Source organism: Nicotiana sylvestris, chromosome 10 (genome assembly GCF_000393655.2).
Source record: "Nicotiana sylvestris chromosome 10, ASM39365v2, whole genome shotgun sequence".
In the NCBI taxonomy this organism is placed as follows: Eukaryota; Viridiplantae; Streptophyta; class Magnoliopsida; order Solanales; family Solanaceae; genus Nicotiana; species Nicotiana sylvestris.
In genome coordinates this window covers 101112848-101136679 of record NC_091066.1, presented here as the reverse complement: position 1 = coordinate 101136679, position 23832 = coordinate 101112848, and the positions used below count along the sequence as shown (strand labels likewise).

The 23832-nt window shown below is 38.0% G+C and overlaps 2 protein-coding genes across 2 annotated transcripts; both read left to right on the top strand.

Moving 5' to 3' along the window:
- The first annotated feature begins 3446 nt into the window (after window positions 1-3446).
- Window positions 3447-9475, top strand: LOC104217840 (uncharacterized). Its single transcript, XM_009768170.2, has 5 exons — window positions 3447-3754; window positions 5609-5672; window positions 6078-6479; window positions 7588-7922; window positions 8681-9475. Exons 1-5 carry the CDS (start codon window positions 3674-3676, stop codon window positions 8894-8896), a joined length of 1098 nt encoding a protein of 365 aa, XP_009766472.1. The 5' UTR covers window positions 3447-3673; the 3' UTR covers window positions 8897-9475.
- An 8857-nt stretch (window positions 9476-18332) lies between these two features.
- Window positions 18333-19974, top strand: LOC138879755 (uncharacterized). The gene is made up of 2 exons (XM_070159387.1): window positions 18333-18758; window positions 19246-19974. Exons 1-2 carry the CDS (start codon window positions 18333-18335, stop codon window positions 19972-19974), a joined length of 1155 nt encoding a protein of 384 aa, XP_070015488.1.
- Window positions 19975-23832: the final 3858 nt, after the last annotated feature.

Sequence of the window (23832 nt, the reverse complement as noted above, 5' to 3'; positions counted from 1 at the left end):
AGATTCTGATTTTCAGTAGTAAAGAAGACCTCACTTTTTCAGTATTGAACTCTTAACCTATTGAACTCTTTAGGGTAAAAACTTAGCTTGTATCTCCCTCTTAAAACTCTGAATTTCTCATGTCAAAATCCAGCCTAACCTTCTGAAAAAACTGAAAGAGAAACTGATTTTTTTTTCTCCCAAAAAACCCAGCCCCTTTTCTGTTTTGAATGACCCTATTTATAACCCAATCCTCATCCCCTTTCCAGCTCTAAGGAGCACTTAGCTCATTAGGAAAGTATTTCTGCCCACTACTACATGTTTTGTTCTCCTTTTAATTCACTTGTTCCCCACTGGAGTATGTCTTTTCCGATTATCCCTTGTCTTTTCCTTATTTAATTGTTCAAACAGGTATGGGCAACATATTTTAATCAATCCCTTTTAAGCTTTTCATACCATTATGTTTTGTTCCCCATTACCAAATGTCTTGTCCCCCACTATGTATTAAACAAAGCCTTATTTTAATATTATTAGTGCTTAGTGGACAGAGCACTCAAATTAATCATTTTTTAAAACTTTAAATCCCAAAATACCCTTGAAACTACTGAAATTACCATTCTACCCCATCAGCTATATCTAATCCTCCTAATCAATTAACCAAACTATAGCAGCTATAACCAATCTTAAGTGAGAAATCCTAACAATTGACTAATTAAACACATGAAACTAACTCCCAATCAACAATATTAGGACAATTCAACAAGGCCAGATTCATATCAGAACAAACTTAACAGAACAAACAAGTATATCCAAATCACTAAACACAATCATTAATTGAACTCAAAACAGTAGGAAAGTCGTCAAAACGTATACACATATAATTTCAACGAATATGCAGTAGGATACTTCACGCGCAAACTTTATCAAAATGAACCCATATTAAAACGAAACCACAAATAGGTCCGTGAATAACATAGATTCAAGGTAAGAGATATGACCTTTACTACTGCACTTTCTTGCTCCGTTACGCACAGTGGAAATGAAACTCCAAAGAAAAAGCAAAAAATCCGTGAACGAGCTATGGCTGACCTTTATGCTAACGATCCGACGTCGAACAATGCTGAACTTCCGATGAAACACAGCTTCATCCATAATACTGTTTCGACGCTTGACTAACAAACACGGACTCGGACGGAACCTCGACGCACTGCCTCGACGTACGACTAAGCACGACCTCGGATGGCTGGTCTCGTTTTGGACTGGAGGGTGGTTATGGAGAAGGTGAGTCGATGGGTTGGGGGTCGTTTTGTTCGCTGGTCATTCGTCTGTGGTCAAAGAATTGATGGAGTCGACGGTGGTCGTTGGTAGTAGGGCTAGCGTGAAGGGAGGTGGTCGTTTGGACGAAGCTGGTGGTGGCTGCTGGACGTGGTTGTAGTGGACGTGAGGCGGGCTATTTCTGTTGGTGGCGTTGGACGTCGATGGAGAAGGCTGGAGCTCGCGACTGGAGGGTTGTTGGGCTGTAGGTTGTCGACGGGAGCTTGGAGATAACAGTGGGTTGGTGGCTACGGGGTCAGCTGGTGTGAAGGGAGATGGTCGTTTGGACGAAGCTGGTGGTCGTTGGTTCGAAGAAGAAGAAGGAGGGCAGCCATGGATGTCGAGGGAGAAGGAGGGGTCGTTTGGAGAAGATGAAGAGAAGGAGGGGTCGTTTGGAGAAGATGAAGAGAAGAGGGGCGGGTGGTTTAGGTTTTTTTTGTTAGGGAAATGAAAATGAAAATGGAGAAGGGGGGGTCGTTTGGGCTATGGGGCAGACCGGGTCGGGGATGGGGTATGGGCTGGGTATCTGGGCTGTCTTGGACGGGTTTAAATTTCAAGGGGAAGAAAATTGTTTGGGATGATGGACTTTAAATTGATTTGGCCCAAATATGACTTAACACTCTTTTATTTTGCTTTTCTTTTTCTGAAACTAATAAAACTAAAAAATTCCAAAAATCCTAAATTAACTTATAGGACTAGATTAATTTATAAAAGTACTAATTAACTTTTTAATAACAATTAACACACACAATTAAATAAAATCATATAACTTGGACATGAAATGCTAAAAATGCAAAAATACATTATTTTGTGATTTTCTTTCTCTTGAAAACAAAACATGGTTCAATTAATTTCTAAGTGCACAATTAAATCTTAAATGTGCATGCAACATATATTTTTGTATTTTTAATTAATTAAAACAAGATAAACATTCACAGACAAAAATACAAACAATTATCCACAGATGCCACGCAAATTCTTAAAATTGTACAGCACGGAAATTTGTTTTATTTTTGATTTCTTTTGGAGTAGTTTTCGTGAAGCAAAAATCACGTGCTCACAGGTAAGTGTCGTGGTTAACCTTAACTTAAGGGAATAGGACTTGTTTGTCTATTTGTTACATGTTTTGATATTGGGTACAACGATATGTGAGGTGGCCAATATGCATTGTTGTCGGGTTAAAGCATACGGTCTTGTGATAATGTCAACCACGGCCACGACGGAAACGGAGAGTTCGTAAGGCACGTGGCTAGGACTGTCGAAGCATAGAGAGCTACTCTAAGACCCGAGTTGGGGTGTCATCTAGTTGTCACATCTCCGTACCCTTGTTATTAATGCTTGTTGTACTATGAAGGGATTCCCCTCCTATATAAAGGGGATCCTCCCCATTTTGTAAACTTTGTTGCTTCAGCTACCCCACACGAAAAATACATGAACATTCTTTTTGCTCTCTAGCATACTCTCTTAATATTATTGCTTTCATTTATTGTCTTCATATTTGTTCATCATTCATTGCCCATCATTGGCCATAAAGAGCCTCCAATGATTTTATTATAACTGTTAGTCACACAACAACTGTCTTCAATAGCTCGTAATCAAGCCCCGGGGTCGACTTCGAGGCCCAAAATCGAAAAGCCCGAGGCCCCGAATAACTGTCTTACCAGTTTGAGTTGTCTATGAACCACGTGTAAATTTAACTGTATCGTTTTATGGGTAAACAACACTACACCAGTGTTATAGAGATGCTATATTATACACTTGAAATATAAATTAGAAAGCAAGATGGCATTGAAACTTAATGGCAAAAGGAGGTTGATAAAAAAAATCTGTTAGTTTCGAGGGGCAAATATGAGGCAGTTCACTTATGATAAAGAGTATATTTGGGATTAAAGCTAAAAGGACTAAAGGAGGGCAAATTGATTCTATTTCTCATAGTTGATGGGCAAATATGATATAATTTATTAATGATAAGGACATATTTGAGATTAAATTCAGAGTGTGCTCTATTTCCTATGGTTGAGATACAATTTTTGCCTTTTTTCCATTTTGAAACCAAAATATTCGGATATTTGTCACGTACATAAACACAAGTAGAAAATATCAGATACAATAAAAAGTTAACGAGGCCACATAAAAAGGGTAAGCTTGTCCAATTTTCTGTACTTTCAACCCCACAGGGCCACACGGTGAGAACTAAAGTAGCGTTTTTCTTGCTAAAACCCCGTTCCTAAGTATCTCCAACTCTAGACTTTTTCTTTCTTCACTCCTCTCTAATATTCCTGAACTGGGTTTAAAATCAAGTGGGTTTGCGTTAACCCGGTAAATCCTTCATTGATTTTTGGTAGACTTAAGTGCCTCTGTTACTTGTGAAGACTAAACAATGGCAGTTAAAATTGGTTATTCGTTTTCCTCTGTTTTCACCTCTCCTTCTTCACCTTTTCAATCCATGAAGACTCGAACGGTATGTATTTTTTTTCGGCTTTTGTTCCTCCTCTTTTCCCCTTTTGATTATTGAAATGCTTTTGGGTCTTTTTATTAATGTTACTGCTTTCCAGTTGCTTCAGTGGAATGCCTACGTTTTGATATCGATTAAATTCCTCGTTCGATTAAAGAATGTTCTTGATATTTGCTTATTGGCTGTAGCAACTGCTTTGGGAGCATGTTCTTGTTGTTACATAGAAATTATGTACTTCCCAGTAGTTGTTAATAGCTGTTTAAAGAGTGGGTGGAGTGGGATTTCAAATGTGTTAAACTCTGAAATTATTAAAACACACTTGAACTTTTGCTTGTCATTTTCCCTTTCTTTTTGTTCTACTTTTTTCCTTTTACATTCCCTTATTTTTTGTCCGTGTGACACATGGTGTTTTGAATCCTTTTATTCAGGATAGTGGAACATCAATGTTTTGGTTTTAATTCTCAAGCCCATAAAACTTCTAATGGAGGTCCTAGCGGACATGAATACAAGAATCATGGTTTTTTTGAATTAAATCCTGTAAATACTAAATTCTATTTGGCGTCATGTACATCTTTGAACTACTCAACGCCTCTTCATTGTCCTTTTTGCGACATATTAAAAAATGAGGCTTAAGCATAGTATTCGGAATCTGAAAGAAAAATTTATACTGTCGGTGTAGGAGCGATACTCTGGAAAATCCATCATTTCTTTTGGATTTTTTCGATACCTTGATATTGTAACTGTTGTCGGGATCATGCTTTAACCTTTTTGTACTTTTGCAGTACCTTTTTGGTGCTAAAGATTATAAAATTACCTTACTTTATAAAAATTAGGAATATGAGACCAAAATGATTTATTTATAAAATGAGTTAAAGAAATGGTTGGGCTGAGTTATTGCAATATGCTATAAAATTAAAATGATATTGTTAAGTTCCAATTCAGATAAAACACTTAAACTCATACATTATTTTCCAAGATGGGTTTGACTGATAGTATGCCGTACTCTTCTTTGTTAAAATGAGCATGGTGTCTGGGCCAGCTTGCACGTGACAACTTGACTATATACCTGTTGTGTCCCACCAGCATATGTACCGGTTAACGGACTAAGGCATACTCTGGAAGAGTTTGAATCTTATGAGAAATTTAAAGAGAGAAAGATTCTCTTGAATTGTTGGGTAGTTTAAGAACTTAATAAAGGTTTTGCAATCATAAGTGCCTTAAAAGTAAAAGAGGAAAGGCTGGAATAAGGTCCCATAGATATGGAATACTCTCTTATTCCTTCTTGGATAAAGACTGGAATTGTTCATAAGTGGTCTCCTTGTGACCTGAAACTCACTGATTTGAATGTGATAGACATGGTATTTTGGCATGCAACTGTAGTTTATACCCCGAGTCTTATGCATACCCATATTAGTTATTACTGGGAGCAGTGTGCTGAATTATTCTCAGTCAAATGATGAGATGGTTCTCCTTTTCCTTTTGGGTTATCCTTGAAGCAATCTATTTTTTTTTTTTTGATTTGCACCGGGTGTCCGAGTCTCTAAGAGCCCCGACTAATCCCGGGGGTGCACAGGCCCTCGGCAAGGAGTTTCCCGCAAGTGCACCACGGTTAATTCAGGTTTTACCCCGTCCGATAGCCCTCAAAAATTGTTTGCACCCAGTGGGTTTCGAACTTGAGACCTTGAAAGGGAGCAAACCCCAAGGCTCAAGTCAATTGCCACCAGGCCAACCTTGAAGCAATCTATTGAATAAGCATACAAGTTATAAAGTATTTTCTTGATTTTTTTTCTCTAGTACCATTATGCGGTGATCTAAGCAATCTTTGTAGAATGCTTGTTTGATCCATGCTTTACCATCCAGGTGAGTGCAATACCAAGAGTGTTCATGTGGAGATTTGTTCCGGAACGTCTAAGAAATGATAAAGGTAGTTAGTCAAATTGGAAAGTTTGTTTTTAAGATTAAAATTCTTGTTTATGATGCAATTGAGCAGTGGTTTTCCTCTATTATCTGAATTCAGTTTTAAGTTGCATTTCCTTTATCCAAACAAAAAAAGTTTGAGTTGCATTTACTCCCTTGAATCTCTTATTCTCTTTGTAAGATGGAGTAACACCCGGTAAAGCAATGGTGCAGATGTTAGTATTTGGTTCACTTCTTCTGGAAGTAAAATGTTATGCGGTGCTTTGAGACACTTCTTGTCGCCTCTCAACTAATAGCAAGTTCCTCAAAGTGAATGTTAAAGTTCTGCAGAATGACTTGCCATAACTTTGTTATCTTCCATTTTTCTTTTCTTTTTTCCCCCATTGCTTTGGCTGTCTTCTGCCTTTGCAAGTTGTTAGGTCACACCACTTTGTGCCTGAAAAGCTAAAGGTGCTGAGAAGTTCTAGTAGGAGACAGTTCAGTTTCTTTGCTGCCGCAGAAGACCAATTAGCCGACAGTGAGCTTGAGGAAGATGATTCCGAGCAAGAAAGTGAACATCCTGGTGATGAATTTGTTGCCTCTGTCAGTAGTTCAAACGTCCACATGGAAGGTGCTGGTGGTAAGCCTGGCGTACTATCATTCTACAATCGTCCTTACAGAAGGGAGGAGGAAATCCTTGTGCCTGCTGCTGAAAAGAACCAGAACATTCTACTGTGGTTTGTTGGTCCAGCTGTTCTTGTAGCCTCTTTCATCTTTCCCTCGCTTTACTTGCGCAGGATATTATCAACTATATTTGAGGACTCTTTGTTAACTGGTATGCAAAACTTGTGCTATAACATGTTTCTGGCATAGTTATATCTGTTTCATTTAGTTTATCCTGCTTAAACCCTCCAAAAAGGCCTTAAGAAAAAATAAATAAAAAAGGTATCATGATCCTTCTGATTACAACAACAACAACAACAACAACAACAACAACAACAACAACAACCCAGTATAATCCCACTTAGTGGGGTCTGGGGAGGGTAGTGTGTGCGCAGACCTTACCCCTACCCTGGGGTAGAGAGGCTGTTTCCAAATAGACCCCCGGCATCCTTCCCTCCAAGAACTTCCCACCTTGCTCTTGGGGAGACTCGAACTCACAGCCTCTTGGTTGGAAGTGGAGGTTGCTTACCATCAGAGCAACCCCTCTTCTGATTGCAGCATCATATTTTTTTTGGCAGTAGAATAACAAATGAAATAAACACTCATCCAAAATATGTTTGCAGGTTAATCTCATTTTTATTGTCCTTTAAGTTGAAGCAACAACAACAATATACCCAGTGTAGTCCCACAAGTGGGGTTGGGGAGGGTAGTGAAGTGAGTACGCAGCGTTACCCCTACCTTTATGCAGGTAGAGAGGTTGTTTCCAATTGTCCTTTAAGTTGAAGCTTACATAGTATTTGATAAATGGAAATCTTCTGAAGCTTGTATAAGCATTCTTCATAATTTTTTCTATCAAGCATAAATTGTTTGGTATTCCATGAGCTTGTTCTCGCTTCATTTTTCTTATTCTTTCCTTCTCCAAAACAAAAATACTCTGTCCGACCACAAGTACGTGGCCGTTGTTAACCATCAGGTCCTTAGAACTTCTGCAAAATATTGATGTATGGATTCTGGAGAAGTGCCTGCAACTTAAAGAAACTAGCCATATCTGCACTAAATTTTGCATCGTGGAGGATCATGTGTTAATACTAGTAGGATATCTTGTGTCCACCAAACACAATATCTGTGTCAAAATCAGGTGTTTGTTGTGTGACTGAAATATCAATCATCTTTGCCTTGTTGTTATTTAATCATTCATGCTACAGTTTCCTTTTTTAAGTTTTATTGCAAGTCTCAAGTCATTGCACTTTCGCTAAATAAACTGTGCTCTCGACCTGCAGATTTCCTCATCTTGTTCTTCACAGAGGCTCTGTTTTACTGTGGAGTAGCAGTGTTTCTTCTTCTAATAGATCGTCTAAGGAGACCGCTTGAGCTAGTATCTTCTGACAGGAAAATTATCCCACCACTCGGATATAGAATATCTTCAATTGCTGTACTGGCACTTAGTCTAATAATTCCAATGGTGACCATGGGGTTTGTTTGGCCATGGACTGGTCCTGCTGCTTCTGCTACTCTCGCCCCCTACCTTGTTGGTATAGTTGTTCAATTTGCTTTTGAGCAGTACGCAAGATATATTGACTCACCTTCATGGTCTGTTATCCCCATTATCTTTCAGGTAAGGACTAAATCGAATCGGTAATTTCACTGGAATGTTTATAGAGAGAGAAAACATTGAGCACTGACCACTGTGATTTTTGTTGTATTGTGGCCCCATTAGCTGCAACTCTGAAATGTCATCAGGAATAGGGCCGCCCTCCCCCAAAACCCTCCATTGTGTTTCATTGAATTTTTTTTTGCAGTTCTTCGAACTTAGCCTTTTAGAGTCTAGACGTTTAAACCCTTTCAAATATTTCAAATTTCCTATAAAAACTATCTTTTTTACTGCCTTTAAAACACTCCGCTAGATCCGTGGATGACAATTTTCATTTTCAAGCTTTACTATGTTGACTCATTGAACTCTATTCAAACTTTTATTACCCATGTATACTTTCGTTGTTTTAATGGAAAATCCAGTTAAGCCGACTACACCAGTAATAGAAGTTTCAGTTTTGCTCCTGAATGTCGTACTTGTACCTTTTCCATAATCTCATACTTGTATATTTACTTGGAGGTCACACTTGTATCTTTTCTATTTAGGTTGTTTCTGATAACCATTCTGTTTTCTTCGCGAAATAACTTCACCGTATGTCTGTCCAAAAGGATGGATACTTTATCCAATATTCAGTAAGGTGATTGTTTGACGTCATATTGCTTCCAAGTCGTCTTGAAAGAATCTTATGCTCACCTTTCTGATTGAATATTCTAACACTTATGAAAGCAAGTTTTATGGTAGTTGATGAGGTCACTTTATCCTTCTTTGGCACAATTTCACAGGTCTACAGGTTGCATCAACTGAATAGGGCAGCGCAACTGGTAACAGCCCTTTCTTTGACAGTAAGAGGAGCAGAGATGACTGCCCAGAACTTGGCAATAAATGGCTCACTGAGCACACTTTTAAATGTCCTTCAATTCCTTGGGGTGATATGTATTTGGTCCCTTTCTAGCTTCATCATGAGATTTTTCCCATCTGCTACTATGGCTGAGGGGTAAGACATGGTTCTGCTACAATCTGGTCCACACTAAATACTCCGGAATAGTCAAAGTTCTGGTTGCTTGTTTGCAAGTGCCACATGTCTTTTGTGGTTGCTGTGGTTATTTCTGCAGGTGGTCCTTGTTGTTGTAGACTTGATCTTTGTTGAATCTGAAAGAACATGACTACCGAAGCCTTAATCGCTCTCCAACATATATCACCTTCGCAGAAAATTCTTTGCAAATGAAGGACTGCAAGGTATAGGGCTACTGATCATCATGTCACCTTTTATGTATTTGGTTCAATAGGCTGTGTATTTTGGCATTACCAGGTGGAATACTCGACTCACCAAGGAATTTTACGTTGGTGGATATTTTATGAAATTAGAGGGCAAGTAGGTATCCATGTCAGTGTAAAGACGGACCAAATGTGAAGTTGATTTGTTTTCATTTATTTGTGTTTTTCTTTAGCAGGAATCTTCACAAATACTATGCCACACCCTTAGGCCTTCAATAATCCAAAGTTGATAAGTGGAGCATCCCCTGATTATATATACTACCGGTACTTGCTTCGGTTATATTTTTTTCGGGTTGTTATTACTGTTTCTCTTTTCGTAGTTTTTTGTCATAATTGTTGTGATTTTGCTTTTATTGAGTTAGATGATCTACCAAAAACAGCTTCTCTGTCTTAACAACATAGGTAGGATTAAGATCTACGTACATACTACCCTTTCTAGATCACATTTGTGGGAATAAACTCGGTATGTTGTTATTGTATACTACCGATACTACAATATTAGGACATGGTGAAGAAATAAAGGAAGACAAAATAGCAATTTATTTTGTGATGACCCCTCAACTTTTGGTGTCGGTCATGAAAAAATCTCGAAAATAAACATTTCCTCTACTAGGAGGGTTCTAATATCAAAATATGATGGAAAGCTTGTTCTTGTTTGGTTCATAATTCGAAATTATTTATGATAATTTCACAAACCTCCCTTGAGGTTTTGCCTTGTAACACATACTTCCTCTATGACTTCAAATATTACACAACCCTCCATTTAATGATGTTAAATGTTATAAAATCATATTGTAGCTTACATATATGGACGTGTTTGCCCTCTATATGTATTCATAATTTCATATATAATACAAGTTTTAATGTACTTTGCAGTGTTTACATTTAAATTAAATAATATTAAATTTTAATTATAGTCTTTCATATTAAATATATAAATTATTTATTTTGGTAAATATTGTTAACTGTAAGTGAATTTTTATATATGTGTTATTGGTAATTTGATAATCAAAAATACTTTTTGAAAAAGTTGGTCATATACAAATTGCTGCTTTAATATCGATAGAACCGCTTCTCAATTGGCCAAACAATAGTTGTTACTCTTACACCTTTTAAAAAACTAGTCTTTTTGTGCATTGCACGTGTATTCCATCTCTTTATATATATGTGTGTGTGTCAAAAAAATATATTTGCTGTCGTTATAAATTTTAAATATAAATATATTAAAATCTGGCATTCTCGAATAAACTTACCTTTTGTAACTAAAGTCAAAAGGCATATTCTCCTACCAAGTCTATCTTCGTTCTTCTAGTCATCAAGCTATAAATTAAACCTAGTATATATTATGAAATTTGATTACTCCAATAGACGAAGTTGGAAGTAGCATCCTTTAATCAACTTTATCTTCTCTATATCTTTCATGCATAACAATATTAATTGTGCCTTGGTATGTCTTTTCAAGTTTAATTGCCTTTCTCTAGAATATTCAAGCTTCGCCTTTTCTATTTTAATGTACATAACATGCACAAAATTTATATCTTTATCAAATACACATATAAGTAATATTTATTTAAGCATCGATAAGTATTAGATTTCAAATCTCATCAATGAATATGAAAGATTGAATTGCATATTATTAAAATTCAGTAACAAAATTAAGGGAAAGGTCTATATATCCCATGCACCATTCTAAATTATTCGATTTCTTATTTGATATCTTCCTCGTGTTATCAGGTTCTTTTCTTTTCATTAGCCTTATCACAAACAAGGAACTCTCCCTCCTCTCCCCATTTAGCTAAATGTGATTTAGATAGAAACAATATAAAGTTATAAACTCAACAAAGAAACATTTATAAGATGTGAAAATAAATTAAAGAGAATTTAGATAAAGAGGAGAAGGTAGAAGGAATTGATATATTTATCAAAATGATTGAGTTTAGTGTTGCTTTGCACCTGTACTTTCCTGAAAATAAATATATATTACCAAATTTGAAGAAGCATATTGCCTATGTAACTTGAGGAATGTAATAAACTAATAAACAATAAAATGGGAACTCACAAAATTAACTATTGGTACACAAATACATATAAGATCTTATCTGCAAGAGTGTAAGTACATAATAACAAAGTTATGAGTAATATGGCAACAATTTTATCGGACATCCATATTTTTAATTATTTATTTTACGAAAGATTTTACTGAAAAATATTTTTATACTTCATTAGACTTGGCTTGTACTCTTATTTCACTTGAAGAAGTTTGGGATACATATTAGAAATAAAGTTGGAGAAGAAATAGTCAAATGTAAATGATCCATTGTCCATCTACTCACATGCACTAAACATAAATATTCTAATTAATTGTAACTTTTTGTTATTTTTGATATATGCAGTTGTTGTTTGGTTTTATTTTGAACTACTTATGCACTAATTTGAAACATAAACTCGTAAATTTCTGTAATAAGCTAAATTTCTTCTTCTTCTCTTTCTCTTTTTTTTTTATCCGCAACAAAATAAGTACGCAATCACAAATATCACAACCAAGTTTTAGAAATCAAGGGAAACTCAAATACTCAAATATTTAATGTAATTATCTATGGGTATATACAAGTCTAAGAGAGAAAATATCATCAAAATATTTTGCAAGGTGAAAGCTAAAAAATCAAAAAAATGGAAGGAGACATAGAATAATTTTTTTTAAGAGACTTAGATATTGAAAAAGTAAAAGAGTAATATTTAAGAGACTTAAACATATTGCATTTGTAATTTCCTCCTCTCAAAAATAAAATTATATATTAGAAAACTTTAACAATACAAAATTGACTTACATTTTGCTAGCTTTACAAGCTTCTGCGAGGTTTGATGTATTCCAAAGTTAAATTTTGAAGTTCGACCACTTTATTTTGAATGCGTACTGTAGGCATATAAATTTTATTAAAATTAAATTCATAAAATAATTTGGACTATATTTTAAATTCAAGATATATTGGTCCAAATAAATATTATGGGCTAATATAATTGAATTAATTATATAAGTCCAATACATATGGGTTAAATAAATAAGTCTTAATCCATTGGGCTAGCCATTTAATTTGGCTAAAGTGATGAGCCCACTTCATCAAGCCCAAGATGTCATCTTCCTAGAGGCCCAGTTTGGTGTCACGTGTCAATTGACGTGGCGCGCCAAGTCAAGCTGAAGAGCCAATAGGACCATGCCATGTGTCAAAATGACAAGGCATGCCAAGTCACATTAAAAGGCTAATGAAATCGCACCACGTGTGCAAGTGACATGTTCTGACCAATCAAATGCGGCCATGTCACACTTCAATTTGATTGGTCGGAAAGAGTTTGTTCTTCACAACTCCTCCTTTCCACAACTATAAATAGGGGTCTTCATAACTCAGAAAAGACATCAGAAGTTATAACAAAAGCAAGAAAGAGCTCGTGGATCAAATACTGTAAATTTCTCCACAAGTTTCAAGCTTCAAGCAATCAAGTTCAAGCTCAAGAACGAAGAACAAATCAAGTTCAAGCTCAAGAACGAAGAACAAATCAAGTTCAAGCTCAAACAATCAAGCTAAAGCTCAAGAACAAGTTCATCGTTCGTGGCGACAACTACATATTCAAGATCAAGCTCCAAGGCCCTTGAATTTATTTACTATTAAAAAGAAGAATTAGAGGATTCATAGAGATTGTACACTTAAATATTCGAAATAAAATATTACGATTGTTGCAATATTTTTTGGTCTTGATTTTATTTTCTCGACGCAATTTATTGTCTACAAATTCTGGCACGCCCAGTGGGACAATCTCTACCTCTCATCTCAACTCATCAATCACCAAATTCCAAGAAAAATGAAACGGCTTCAAAGAAAATCAACTCCGGTTCAACTTCCACCAAGGCTGCTAACTCTAGGTTCTATGCTGATGTGGAAAGCATCCTCGATGTCACCTTCAGAAGCTTCAGACCAATTAAAGGAGCAAAGCAAGCTCTTTAGGACAACAAGCACCCCAAGTGCCGTTCGCATCAACCCCTGTTTTCAGATCTTTATCCTCAAAAGGAGCAAGATCTTCCACAAACGCATCTGAAGGAGGAAGCAATGTTGCTGAAAAGATCAAGAAAACTCTTGTTCTGCTTGACCTCTCTGGATCCAGGCACTCTACTGTGAAGGAAGATAATGATGCTTCAAGTGATGGATTTTTCCCACTTATACCACATAACGTGAGCCAATCAAGGATCAATCTGTGTGAAAATCCATGCTACTCTCCGTCGTCCACGACAATTATGCAAGCCATAGTGACAAACACTTCATCTATGGAGGAGCGGTTGGCAAACATGACGGAAGTAATCGCTGGCTTGACAAAATGCATGAAAAATCAAGAGGCTATAATTAACAAACTAACAGACAGAGTAGGAATCTTGATGGAAGAAGAATCCACCCATGCACCCGGTAAGCTCCCAGAGGTTCTAGAGAATGATTCTCCCCCAAGACAAGCAACATATACTAAGGCTATCCCTGTCTTATCTGAAGGGATGATTCCAATCGATCAATTGAAAGAGTTCATTGAAGGAACCATTAAGAACAAATATGAAGTTGCTGCCAAATCCTCCCTAACATAAGCAAAGTCGTACACTGCAAGGGTCGATATATTGAAGATGCCTGCTGGCTATCAACCTCCGAAATTTCAATAGTTTGATGGTAAAGGTAACCTAAAGCAACATGTTGCGCACTTCGTGGAGACGTGCAACAATGCTGGGACTTATGGAGATTACCTCATCAAGCAGTTTGTCCGCTCGCTAAAAGGAAATGCTTTTGACTGGTACACGGACCTCAAGGCTAGATCTATCAATAATTGGGATCAACTAGAGCAAGAGTTCCTCAATCACTTTTATAGTACGAGACGTACTGTGAGTATGATAGAACTTACAAATACTCGTCAACAAAAGGGGGAACCAGTTATCGACTTTATCAATCGGTGGAGGAATTCAAGCCTCAACTGCAAAGACAGGCTTAGTGAAGCTTCGAGCATAGAGATGTGTATCCAAGGCATGCATTGGGGATTGCGCTACATCTTGCAAGGTATCAAGCCTAGCACATTTGAAGAACTTGCAACTCGTGCCCATGACATGGAATTGAGCATGGCCTCCGCTAGAAATGAAAGGCTGCCCATCTATGAACCTCGCAAAGGGAATGACAAGCAAGAAGTGAGGAAATGGGGCAAGTTCGTACCCAAATCTGAAAGCAAAGAAGCTATGAATGTCAACACGTCACCTATGAAGTTCACGATGAAGGTGAGCAAAAAGCAGAGTATGAAATCCACTTCTTTTCACGATAAGCCAAGTGGAAAGTTGACTCTAAAAGAAATGCAAGAGAAAGAGTACCCATTTCTAGATTCCAATGTGCCAGCTATCTTTGAAGAACTCCTTGAGTTAAATCTCATTGAGCTTCCAGAGATGAAGCGGCCAAATGAAGCTGGGAAAACAAATTACCCAAATTACCGCAAATACCATCGACTTGTGAGCTACCCTCTGGAGAAGTGCTTTGTCTTCAAGACAAAGTCATGGACTTGTCTCGCGAAAAGAAGATCGTGCTTGAAGATAAGAAAGCAAGCGCGAACCAAGTCTCTATCACCTTTGGCTCATTCAATCTAGATGAGTTATGTAGTTTAAAAGGAATCAAAAATGAAGAATTACTGGAGAACAATAAAGTCGAAGACGATCAACCTGATGATGATGAAGGTTGGATGTTGGTGACTCGTCGTAGGCGCCACAAACGGAGCCTACAGAAAGAATCAGTAGAACAACCAACAAGGAAGATGATGGTAAAAAGACCAATGAAAAAGAATCCAGTTAGGCGTTTGAAGAAAGCAAAAGTAGAGGTGAACCATCCTCAAAAGCCACGACATCTAGTGACCTTGGAGGAGTTCTTACCAAGTTGGTTCCGCACAAAGATTTCCCATAAGGGCATTGATGCCTCTTGTTGCCATGCTGACAAAAGGGGAAGAAAAGAGTGATGGCCTACCATTGGCACCAGCTTTGGAAAAGCCCATCAAGTCCACTCCTCAAGAAGTTAATGCTTGTGAGGAAAAGGTCACGTTCACAAATGACGATCTTTTTCTAGGTGACACTTCTCATAACCGCCCATTGTACCTGGTTGGCTATATGCGCGATGAAAGGGTAAATCGAATTTTGGTTGATGGAGGATCCTCAGTGAACATTTTATCAATCCACACTATGAAAGAACTTGGTATTCCCATGAACGAACTCTTAGAAAGTCGTGTGATAATCCAAGGATTCAGGGGGGCAAAGAGCCATAGGCACGATCAGGCTGAAAATCACCATTGAAGATATGCAATCAAGTGCATGGCTACATGTGATCGATGCAAAGAATTCATACAACTTCTTGCTTGGAAGGTGATGATAGGCTATAATTACGTATTTTAGTCGATTATTATACTCTAATTTACTGCACTTTAATTGAGTTTGAGCTTTAATCGCTTGTGTTTTGCACTAATTGTGTATTTTATGCCTTGTAGGAGTGATTCCGAGCTATGTAGGTATTATGGAATGAATTCAAGTGATTTGGAGCTTTGAAGTCTGAGTAAAAGCCCAAGGAATCAAGCCGAAATCGTGTTCGGGGATCAACAGATGATAGTTAGAACGAACGAAGAATCGAGCGGGCATACGTTGCATTGTCTAGTAAAATGCACATAACTTTTCGCTCAGAACTCTGTTTGGGCTCCACAATATATCGTTAGAAAGCTATTTGAAAGGGATACAACCTTTGTGTTTTGCATTTTTTCGAATTCCCAATACCACGGCGCATGGTGCGGTGCGTAGTACACCGCGCCTGTGGAAATTTCCTGCAGCCTGTCAGAATCTGCAATCTGAACTTTCCCACTGCCGCCCCGCATGGCGCGTCACCCCATGTGGCGCGGTAGTGCAAATTTTACAGAGTGAGTGTCCTATTTCATGTGGGATAAGATATCTTCATCTCGTCCCGACCTTGCTTGGTATAAATACATGTAAAATGCTATTTTGAGGAGGTTGGACATACTTTTGACATATATTGGACCTAAGGAGGCAGAGACACAATAGGAGCAAGGCGGGGAATTCTTCTACGAGTTTTTCCTTCCTCTTCCTATTTTTCATTGTTGTTATGTTTTTATATAATTGAGCCATAGTATTTTCTCTATTTGTTCAACTATATTATTCTTGTGGTTGATTGAAGGGCCCTCAATTAGCTGTGCCTATTTAGTATGTGTTACTCGGGAGAGAGTGCATATTTAGGTAGTTGTTGAATAAAATCACTCCTGACATATGTGAGGAATCAATAACCAAGAGTTTAAAGGTGGGATTAGGAATAACGAAACCTTGGGTGCGATCTAAGTGAGCTGTAATTAAAGCCAGCTAGCGTAACTCGGAAGAGTATGTCTAGTAAATTGTCGTAATTACTCAGGAGAGAATTACAACACGCAGAGTGCTCATGATCGGTAGATAATACTTAGGCAAAATTATATAAGTCATAGCGGGAAGGATTCCGACAATTAGGGAAATCATAACTCTAGACCTCCTTAATCTTTTCTCCAACCCGTAGTATCTTTAGTTGTTAATCTACTAATTTAATTATTTAGTTAATTAGATATAAGAATCTTAATATTTATAACTTTGGAATTGTTCGATCTTGTCTTCTTAGCAATATTGAATAGTTGTAGCTAAGCCTTAGTTCTCTGTGGGATTCGACTCCGGACTTGTAAACCGTATTATATTTGCAACAACCATTTTTTCCTTTTTATAAGGCATAGTTGGGCTTGATCAGAAGGCCTTGGATACATGAGAACAAAGTGGTTCCATCTACCTACCATCAATATTTGAAATACTATGAGGGTGAAGTCGAGAAGAAGATAGTTGCTGATGATGAGCCATTCACCGAGGCTGAGTCACACTTCGCCAATGCAAAGTTCTACTTGAAGAACTGCATTATGAAGGAGCTAAAAATTGATGGTGACATGAAAAGCAAGAATGACGATCCCATAACTAAAAGAGCTGAGGTAACTATTGGTAAAGCCAAAGCCGTTACTGAGGAGGTACACGCCAACATGAATAAATCTCATAAAGGGAGTATTGCCTCTTATGGCAAGAAAGTAAGTCATGCACTCCAATATGTCCCTAAAAGGAATAAAGATGAAGGTGAATCATCTAATCTCCAAGCTAACATACTAAAGGAGTTAACTCTTCCGGTCAAACGAATTGAGGCAGTAAAGTCGTCCTCAATGCCGCTTGCAGGGTTTGTGGCCCAAAATTGTTTGCAGAATGTGGAACCCCTACAAAGCGAACAAATGAAGGTTTTGATCCTAATGCTTATAGGATATTTGCAAAAGCTAGATACAATCCTAATGAGCCGTCAAAGTTATGGAAGCTACCATCAGAAGCTGTAACAAGACAACCACGTGAAGGTTTGGGATACAAGCAACCGTCACCAGTGCGCATCTCAATAAGAAGGGTGAGTAGCAATTACATCACTGTAGAAGACAAATCTGCCGCTTCTAACAGGCCTTCTGTCTTTGACCGACTTGGAAAATCAACTGTGAGAACTTCCATATTTGAGGAATTGGGTCCATTAAAGAAGGGGAACAAGTTCCAGAGAATTTTCAAAGCATAAGAACACCCGCTCCACCCAAGATCCAGAAGATCTCTAATGATTTCCAAAGTTTGGTTCCTTCAAGAATGAGGCGACAAACAAACTTGTGGTTTCATGTGAAGAAGTACTAAAGGTAAAGCCATATACTATAGTCTACACTAAGGAATGTGACGAAGATGAAGAAAGTGTAGGTTCTTCGTATCATGTCACTGTACAAGGCAAGAATGGTGTTCCGTCTTCGATGGAGGATAATGTAGAATTGGAGCATGTTTCACCGTGTTATCATACATCCTTCGACGATGGGGACCCTCAAGGAGATGAAGATGCGAAAGATGCTCCACCTGAACTTGAAGAAGAAATGAAGATGACAATTGATGCCTTAAAAGAGGTCAACCTTGGCACCGATGAAGAGCCAAGACCCACTTACCTAAGTGCTTTACTAGAAGCTAACGAAGAGAGCACTTATATTGAGTTACTCAAGGAGTTCAGGGACGTCTTCGCTTAGAGTTACAAAGAGATGTCTGGCTTGGACCCAAAAGTAGCAATCCATCACCTTGCAATCAAAAATGGTGCTCACCCTGTTAAACAAGCTCAAAGGCATTTTAGGCCGGACTTGGTTCCCTTGATTGAAATAGAAGTTAACAAACTCATCGAATCTAGCTTTATTTGTGAAGTTAAATACCCAACATGGGTTTCAAGTATTGTCCCTATAAGGAAGAAAAATGGCCAGATTCGAGTGTGCGTTGACTTTAGGGATCTTAACTATGCATGTCCAAAAGATGAGTTCCCGCTTCCCATTCCAGAACTGATGATCGATGCTACTACTGGGTACAAGGCAATGTCATTTATGGATGGTTCATTGGGCTATAACCAAATACGCATGGCACCAAAAGATGAAGAGCTTACTGCATTTCGTACCCCAAAGGGTATTTATTGCTACAAGGTAATGCCTTTTGGCTTCAGAACGCTGGTGCTACTTACCAAAGGGCTATGCAGAATATTTTCGACGATCTTATCCACAAGAATGTCGAATGCTATGTTGATGACTTGGTGGTAAAATCAAGAGAGAAGGGCGACCACTTGAAGGACTTGAGGATAGTATTTGAATTGCTCCGGAGATACCAACTTAGGATGAATCCATTGAAATGTGCCTTTGGAGTTACTTCTAGAAAGTTCCTTGGTTTCATTGTCCGACATTGAGGGATCGAAATTGATCAAGCCAAAGTGGATGCCATTTTGAAAATGCCTGAGCCTCGAGATATCCATGAATTGAAAAGTCTGCAAGGAAATTTAGCGTACCTTAGGAGATTCATCTCGAACCTAGCTGGGAGGTGTCAACCATTCAGTCGCCTTATGAAGAAAGGTGTCCTTTCAAATGGGACCAAGCGTGCAGTAATGCCTTTGAGAGCATTAAATCCTACTTGATGAAGCCTCCAGTTTTAGCAACCTCTATACTTGGAAAGCCATTGATACTATACATTGCGGCACAAGAAAGGTCTGTTGGAGCACTGTTGTCCCAAGAAAATAGTGAAGAGAAAGAAAACTCTCTTTACTACTTGAGCAAGATGATGACACCGAACGAGCTGAATTATTCGCCAATTGAAAAGTTGTGTTCGGCACTAGTCTTCTCAATTCAAAAGTTGAAGCACTACTTTCAAGCTCATGTTGTTCGTCTTATTTCTAAGGCAAATCCCATCAAGTTCGTGATGTCAAAACCTGTCCTTAGTGATCGACTAGCAAGGTGGTACCTTCAGTTTCAACAATTTGAAATCGTGTACATCCCTCAGAAGGCTATAAAAGGACAAACGTTAGCGGACTTCTTGGCAGATCACCCTATACCTGATGATTGGGAGCTAACTGACGAACTACCTGATGAGGACGCCATGGTCATCGAAGTTCAGCCTCCATGGAAAATGTATTTTGATGGTGCTGCACATTGCGGAGGAGCTGGTGCTGGTGTAGTATTTGTCACTTCTCAAGGTGAAGTTTTGCCCTACTCTTTTACGTTGATGCAACTCTGCTCTAACAACGTTGCTGAGTATCAAGTACTAATACTTGGGCTTGAAATGGCTGTCGAAATGAAGCGGTTGCAATTGCAAGTCTTTGGTGACTCTCAGTTAGTGGTCAATCAGATTTTAAGTAGTTACAAGGTCAAGTAGCCTGAACTACACCCATATCATGATTACGCTAAAATGTTAATGGGGTGTCTCGGTGATGTGACTATTCAGCATGTGCCAAGGAAAGAAAATAAGAAGGTGGATATTTTAGTTGCCCTAGCTTTATCTTTAACCTTGCCTAATCAAGCGCAAGTTACTATCTGCCAAAAATGGGTAGTACCGCCGCCAAGTGATGCTGAAGGTGAAGAAAATGAACTCAAGCATTTTGTTGTTGTTTTTGAAGTCGAGAGAGAAGAATGGAAACAACCCATTATCGACTACTTGTGCAATGGGATACTTCCAGAAAATCCGCAGAGAAGAACTGAAATTCGTCGTCGTGCACCTCGCTTACTTTACTACAAAGATACCCTATAGAAGATCATTCGAGGGAGTACTCTTACTATGCTTAGGGGAAAATGAAGCACTCCATGCTTTGCAAGAAACGCATTCTGGGGTATGTGGGTCACACCAGTCTGGACCAAAGCTCCACTTCCATATAAAAAGGATGGGATATTATTGGCCAACGATGATAAAAGATTGCTTGGACTATGCTCGAAGATGCAATGCTTGTCAATTCATGCAAATTTTATTCACCAACCTCCTGAAGTGTTGCACCCGACTGTGGCATGCTGGCCGTTTGACGCTTGGGGATTGGATGTTGTTGGACCACTGCCAAAGTCCTCTAGTGGGCACCTATACATCCTAGCTGCAACCGACTACTTCTCAAAATGGGCTGAAGTTGTTGCTCTCAAGCAAGTAAAGAAGGAAAATGTTGCAAATTTCATCCGAGTAAACATTATTTATCACTTTGGCATTCCTTTCTACATAATAACGAATAATGGAAAGCCATTCGATAATAGGTTGATGAACAAGATTTGTGATCTTTTTGGCTTCAAGCAACGTAACTCTTCGATGTACAATGCTGCCACCAATGGTCTAGCTGAGGCATTCAACAAAACTCTATGCAACTTGCTAAAAAAAGTCGTCTCCAAATCCAAACGAGATTGGAATGACCGTATGGAAGAAGCTATGGGCATATAGGACGACTCACCGCACGCCAACACAAGCGACTCCTTATTCACTGATTTATGGAGTCGAAGCCATCTTGCCACTTGAGCGTCAAATACCTTCATTACGACTGGCTATTCAAGAAGGGATCACTAATGAAGAAAATGCTCGACTTCGATTAGCAGAGTTGGAGGCTCTTGATGAGAAGAGGTTTGGAGCTCACCAGAGTCTTGAATGTTATCAAGCTCGATTGTCTCGTGCCTTCAATAAAAGAGTCCGCCCGAGATCCTTTCAAGTAGGAGATCAAGTCCTTGTCGTACGAAGACCCATAGTTACTTCCCATAAACCTGTAAGGAATTTCACTTCAAAATGGGATGGGTCATTGTGAGCACATGATTTTTGCTTCACGAAAACTACTCCAAAAGAGAAAAAAAATATATAAAACAAAATTTTCTTGGTGTATAATTTTTAGGATTTTGCGTGGCATTTTTTGGATAATTATTTAAGTTTTTGTCTGTGAATGTTTATAATTAATTGAAGTAATGAAAATATGTGGGTGCATGTGCATTTAGGAATTAATGTTGCATTTTTACAATTAATTAATCATTGGTTTATATAAAAGGATAAAATACAAAAATACATTTAGGAATTAATTAACCATAATTTGGTTAAAGGAAAATCACAAAAATATGCATATGCGTTTCTTGTCATTGTGTTGATTTTATTTAATGTTTAACTTGTGTGTTAATTATTATAGGTTAAATAATATGTGTGCAATTTTATTTTTTATTTTTACAATTTATTTAGAATTTTTTTATTTAATTTTTGTAATTAAAGAAAAAGGGAAAATGGGTAAAGTATTAAGGAAATTCGGATTGGGCCAAGTGAAAATTCAGGCCCAAACCTTATCCCTAACCCAATCCAAACCAGCTGGTCTTAGAGACGGACGAAACGACGTAGTATGATGATGAAACTGCATCGTTTCGTCACCCGTCAATCTTAGCCGTTCAATCACCCAATCCAACGGTCCAAGATCCTTTTCAGTAACCCGTCTCCAACCCGACCCATTTGTTTCCGGTTCAAACCGACCCCACAACCAAAATCAAACGACATCGTTTCTTTTAAGTAAATTGATCTGGGCCATTGATCTCAGCAGATCGAACGGCCCATGATCAATTCCCTCCCCCGTATATAAGCCTAACTCATCACCCCCACGCCCCCTAGGCCATACCCCCTATTTCCCCTTCGTCTCTGATCTTCAGAAGACCAGATGATCCCCCACCGTCAACCACCATCAACCACCCACCGGAAATCGCCTCACGGCAGTTCCGGTGGTCCAGACGATCCCAGCTTAACACCCTCAACTCCTCTTGACCTCCCCATTCCAAATCCATAACCCATATCCTTCGAATCAGACCCCAACTCTTCGAATCTTAAATCGAAGGTTGGCCTGAAAACCTCATCTTCTCCGATGGCTACCAAATTAACACCACAGCATCCCCTGACCACCCTCACCATGGATTTGACAACCTTTTGCTTCGAATCTTCCTGAAACTCCTCGAATCTTCTTGTGAAGGTTCGAGCCAAATATGAAATTAAAAGATCTGTTTCAAATAGGTGACCCCCAGGCCTCCTTCACCCCTAAACCACCCTTGATTCCCTTCAAATCTGCCCAGAAATGATCAAACCCTAAATCCGAAAAAAATGGAACCCTAAAATTCCAAATCATGGAATTTGTCCGATCAAATGAAGGGTTGGGGTCTAATAGACCTTAATCAGAGTATTCTCAAATTAGAATGCTTCAATTAAGGTCCGTTCGACCTCAAAAAGGTCAAATTCGGTTCAAGATTAGGACATATTTCATAGTGAAGATTCAGAGGTATTTTTCCCTGTCTTTCTTTTGTATTCTATGTATATCTTATTGCCTGTTGTAGTAATCTGTATAATTTTTCTATTTTTTTTCTTTTAATTAATTCTTCCTCATCTCCACTAGACCTGTTTATTTGATCAAATTCTAGCATTGCTTCTATTTGTTATAATTGCTATGAGTTACAATGTGTGTAATCGATTCGATTAAGTTCGTCGATTAGTTGTTTTATTATAAATCCATGTTCTTGTTAATGCTGATTGAAACAGCCTGTTTATCTATTTTTGATTGATTGTTATCAGTTGCTGTAGGTAATCAATTAATTAGTTTTCGTCGATTAATTTATTTTTGTTTGATAAATCAATAAGTTCGTCAAATGTTGTTGTGTGTGTTTGATCTGTGGCCATTTAGTTTCAGGGCATTGTCATTAGGTTGACAATGAACTTGCATTCCTGTTGCTTGCATTCATGTGCATATTGATTCAATGTTTCAATTTCAGTTTAAATGATTCTGTTAAGTTCTGTGTGTTGATTTAAATTCAGTTCAGTTTATTTCAATTGGAATTCGACTTTGTTCATTTAGCTGTCAATAAGTTTGGTTGTAGCTGTAATCAAAACAGTTTTGTTAATTGTTAGTTAAATAGATTTCAGAATTAAGTCTTAATGTATTTGAATAGCTACCTTTAGGAAATCAGTAAAATCAAGGGATTTTCAGGGTTAGTTTGGGGAATTGAAAACAGGAAGAAATGGTTGGTTTGAGTGCTCTGTCCACTAAATTATTAAAATACCATTAGACTAATGAATTAATTAGTATTAATGGGGGACAAAAGGAAATGGAGAGCTGAATAAGTGGAAAATTCAGACTTAGTGCTGATTTAGTGGAAAAATCTGATTTGAATAAGGAAAAGGGGTCGGGCACTAAGTTGGAAAGAGGGGCAGATTTGTATAAAAGGGTTGGGGGACTGATTTTAGAAAAGGAGGAGGAAT

Excerpts from the sequence above, each read along its gene's own strand:
- LOC104217840 (XM_009768170.2), top strand. The coding sequence starts at position 3,674 with ATGGCAGTTAAAATTGGTTATTCGTTTTCCTCTGTTTTCACCTCTCCT. Across the intron at positions 3,755-5,608 it reads AATCCATGAAGACTCGAACG|GTGAGTGCAATACCAAGAGT; the intron begins GTATGTATTTTT and ends TTTACCATCCAG. Across the intron at positions 6,480-7,587 it reads TGAGGACTCTTTGTTAACTG|ATTTCCTCATCTTGTTCTTC; the intron begins GTATGCAAAACT and ends CTCGACCTGCAG.
- LOC138879755 (XM_070159387.1), top strand. The coding sequence starts at position 18,333 with ATGTCTGGCTTGGACCCAAAAGTAGCAATCCATCACCTTGCAATCAAA. Across the intron at positions 18,759-19,245 it reads AGGGTATTTATTGCTACAAG|CCTCCAGTTTTAGCAACCTC; the intron begins GTAATGCCTTTT and ends TACTTGATGAAG.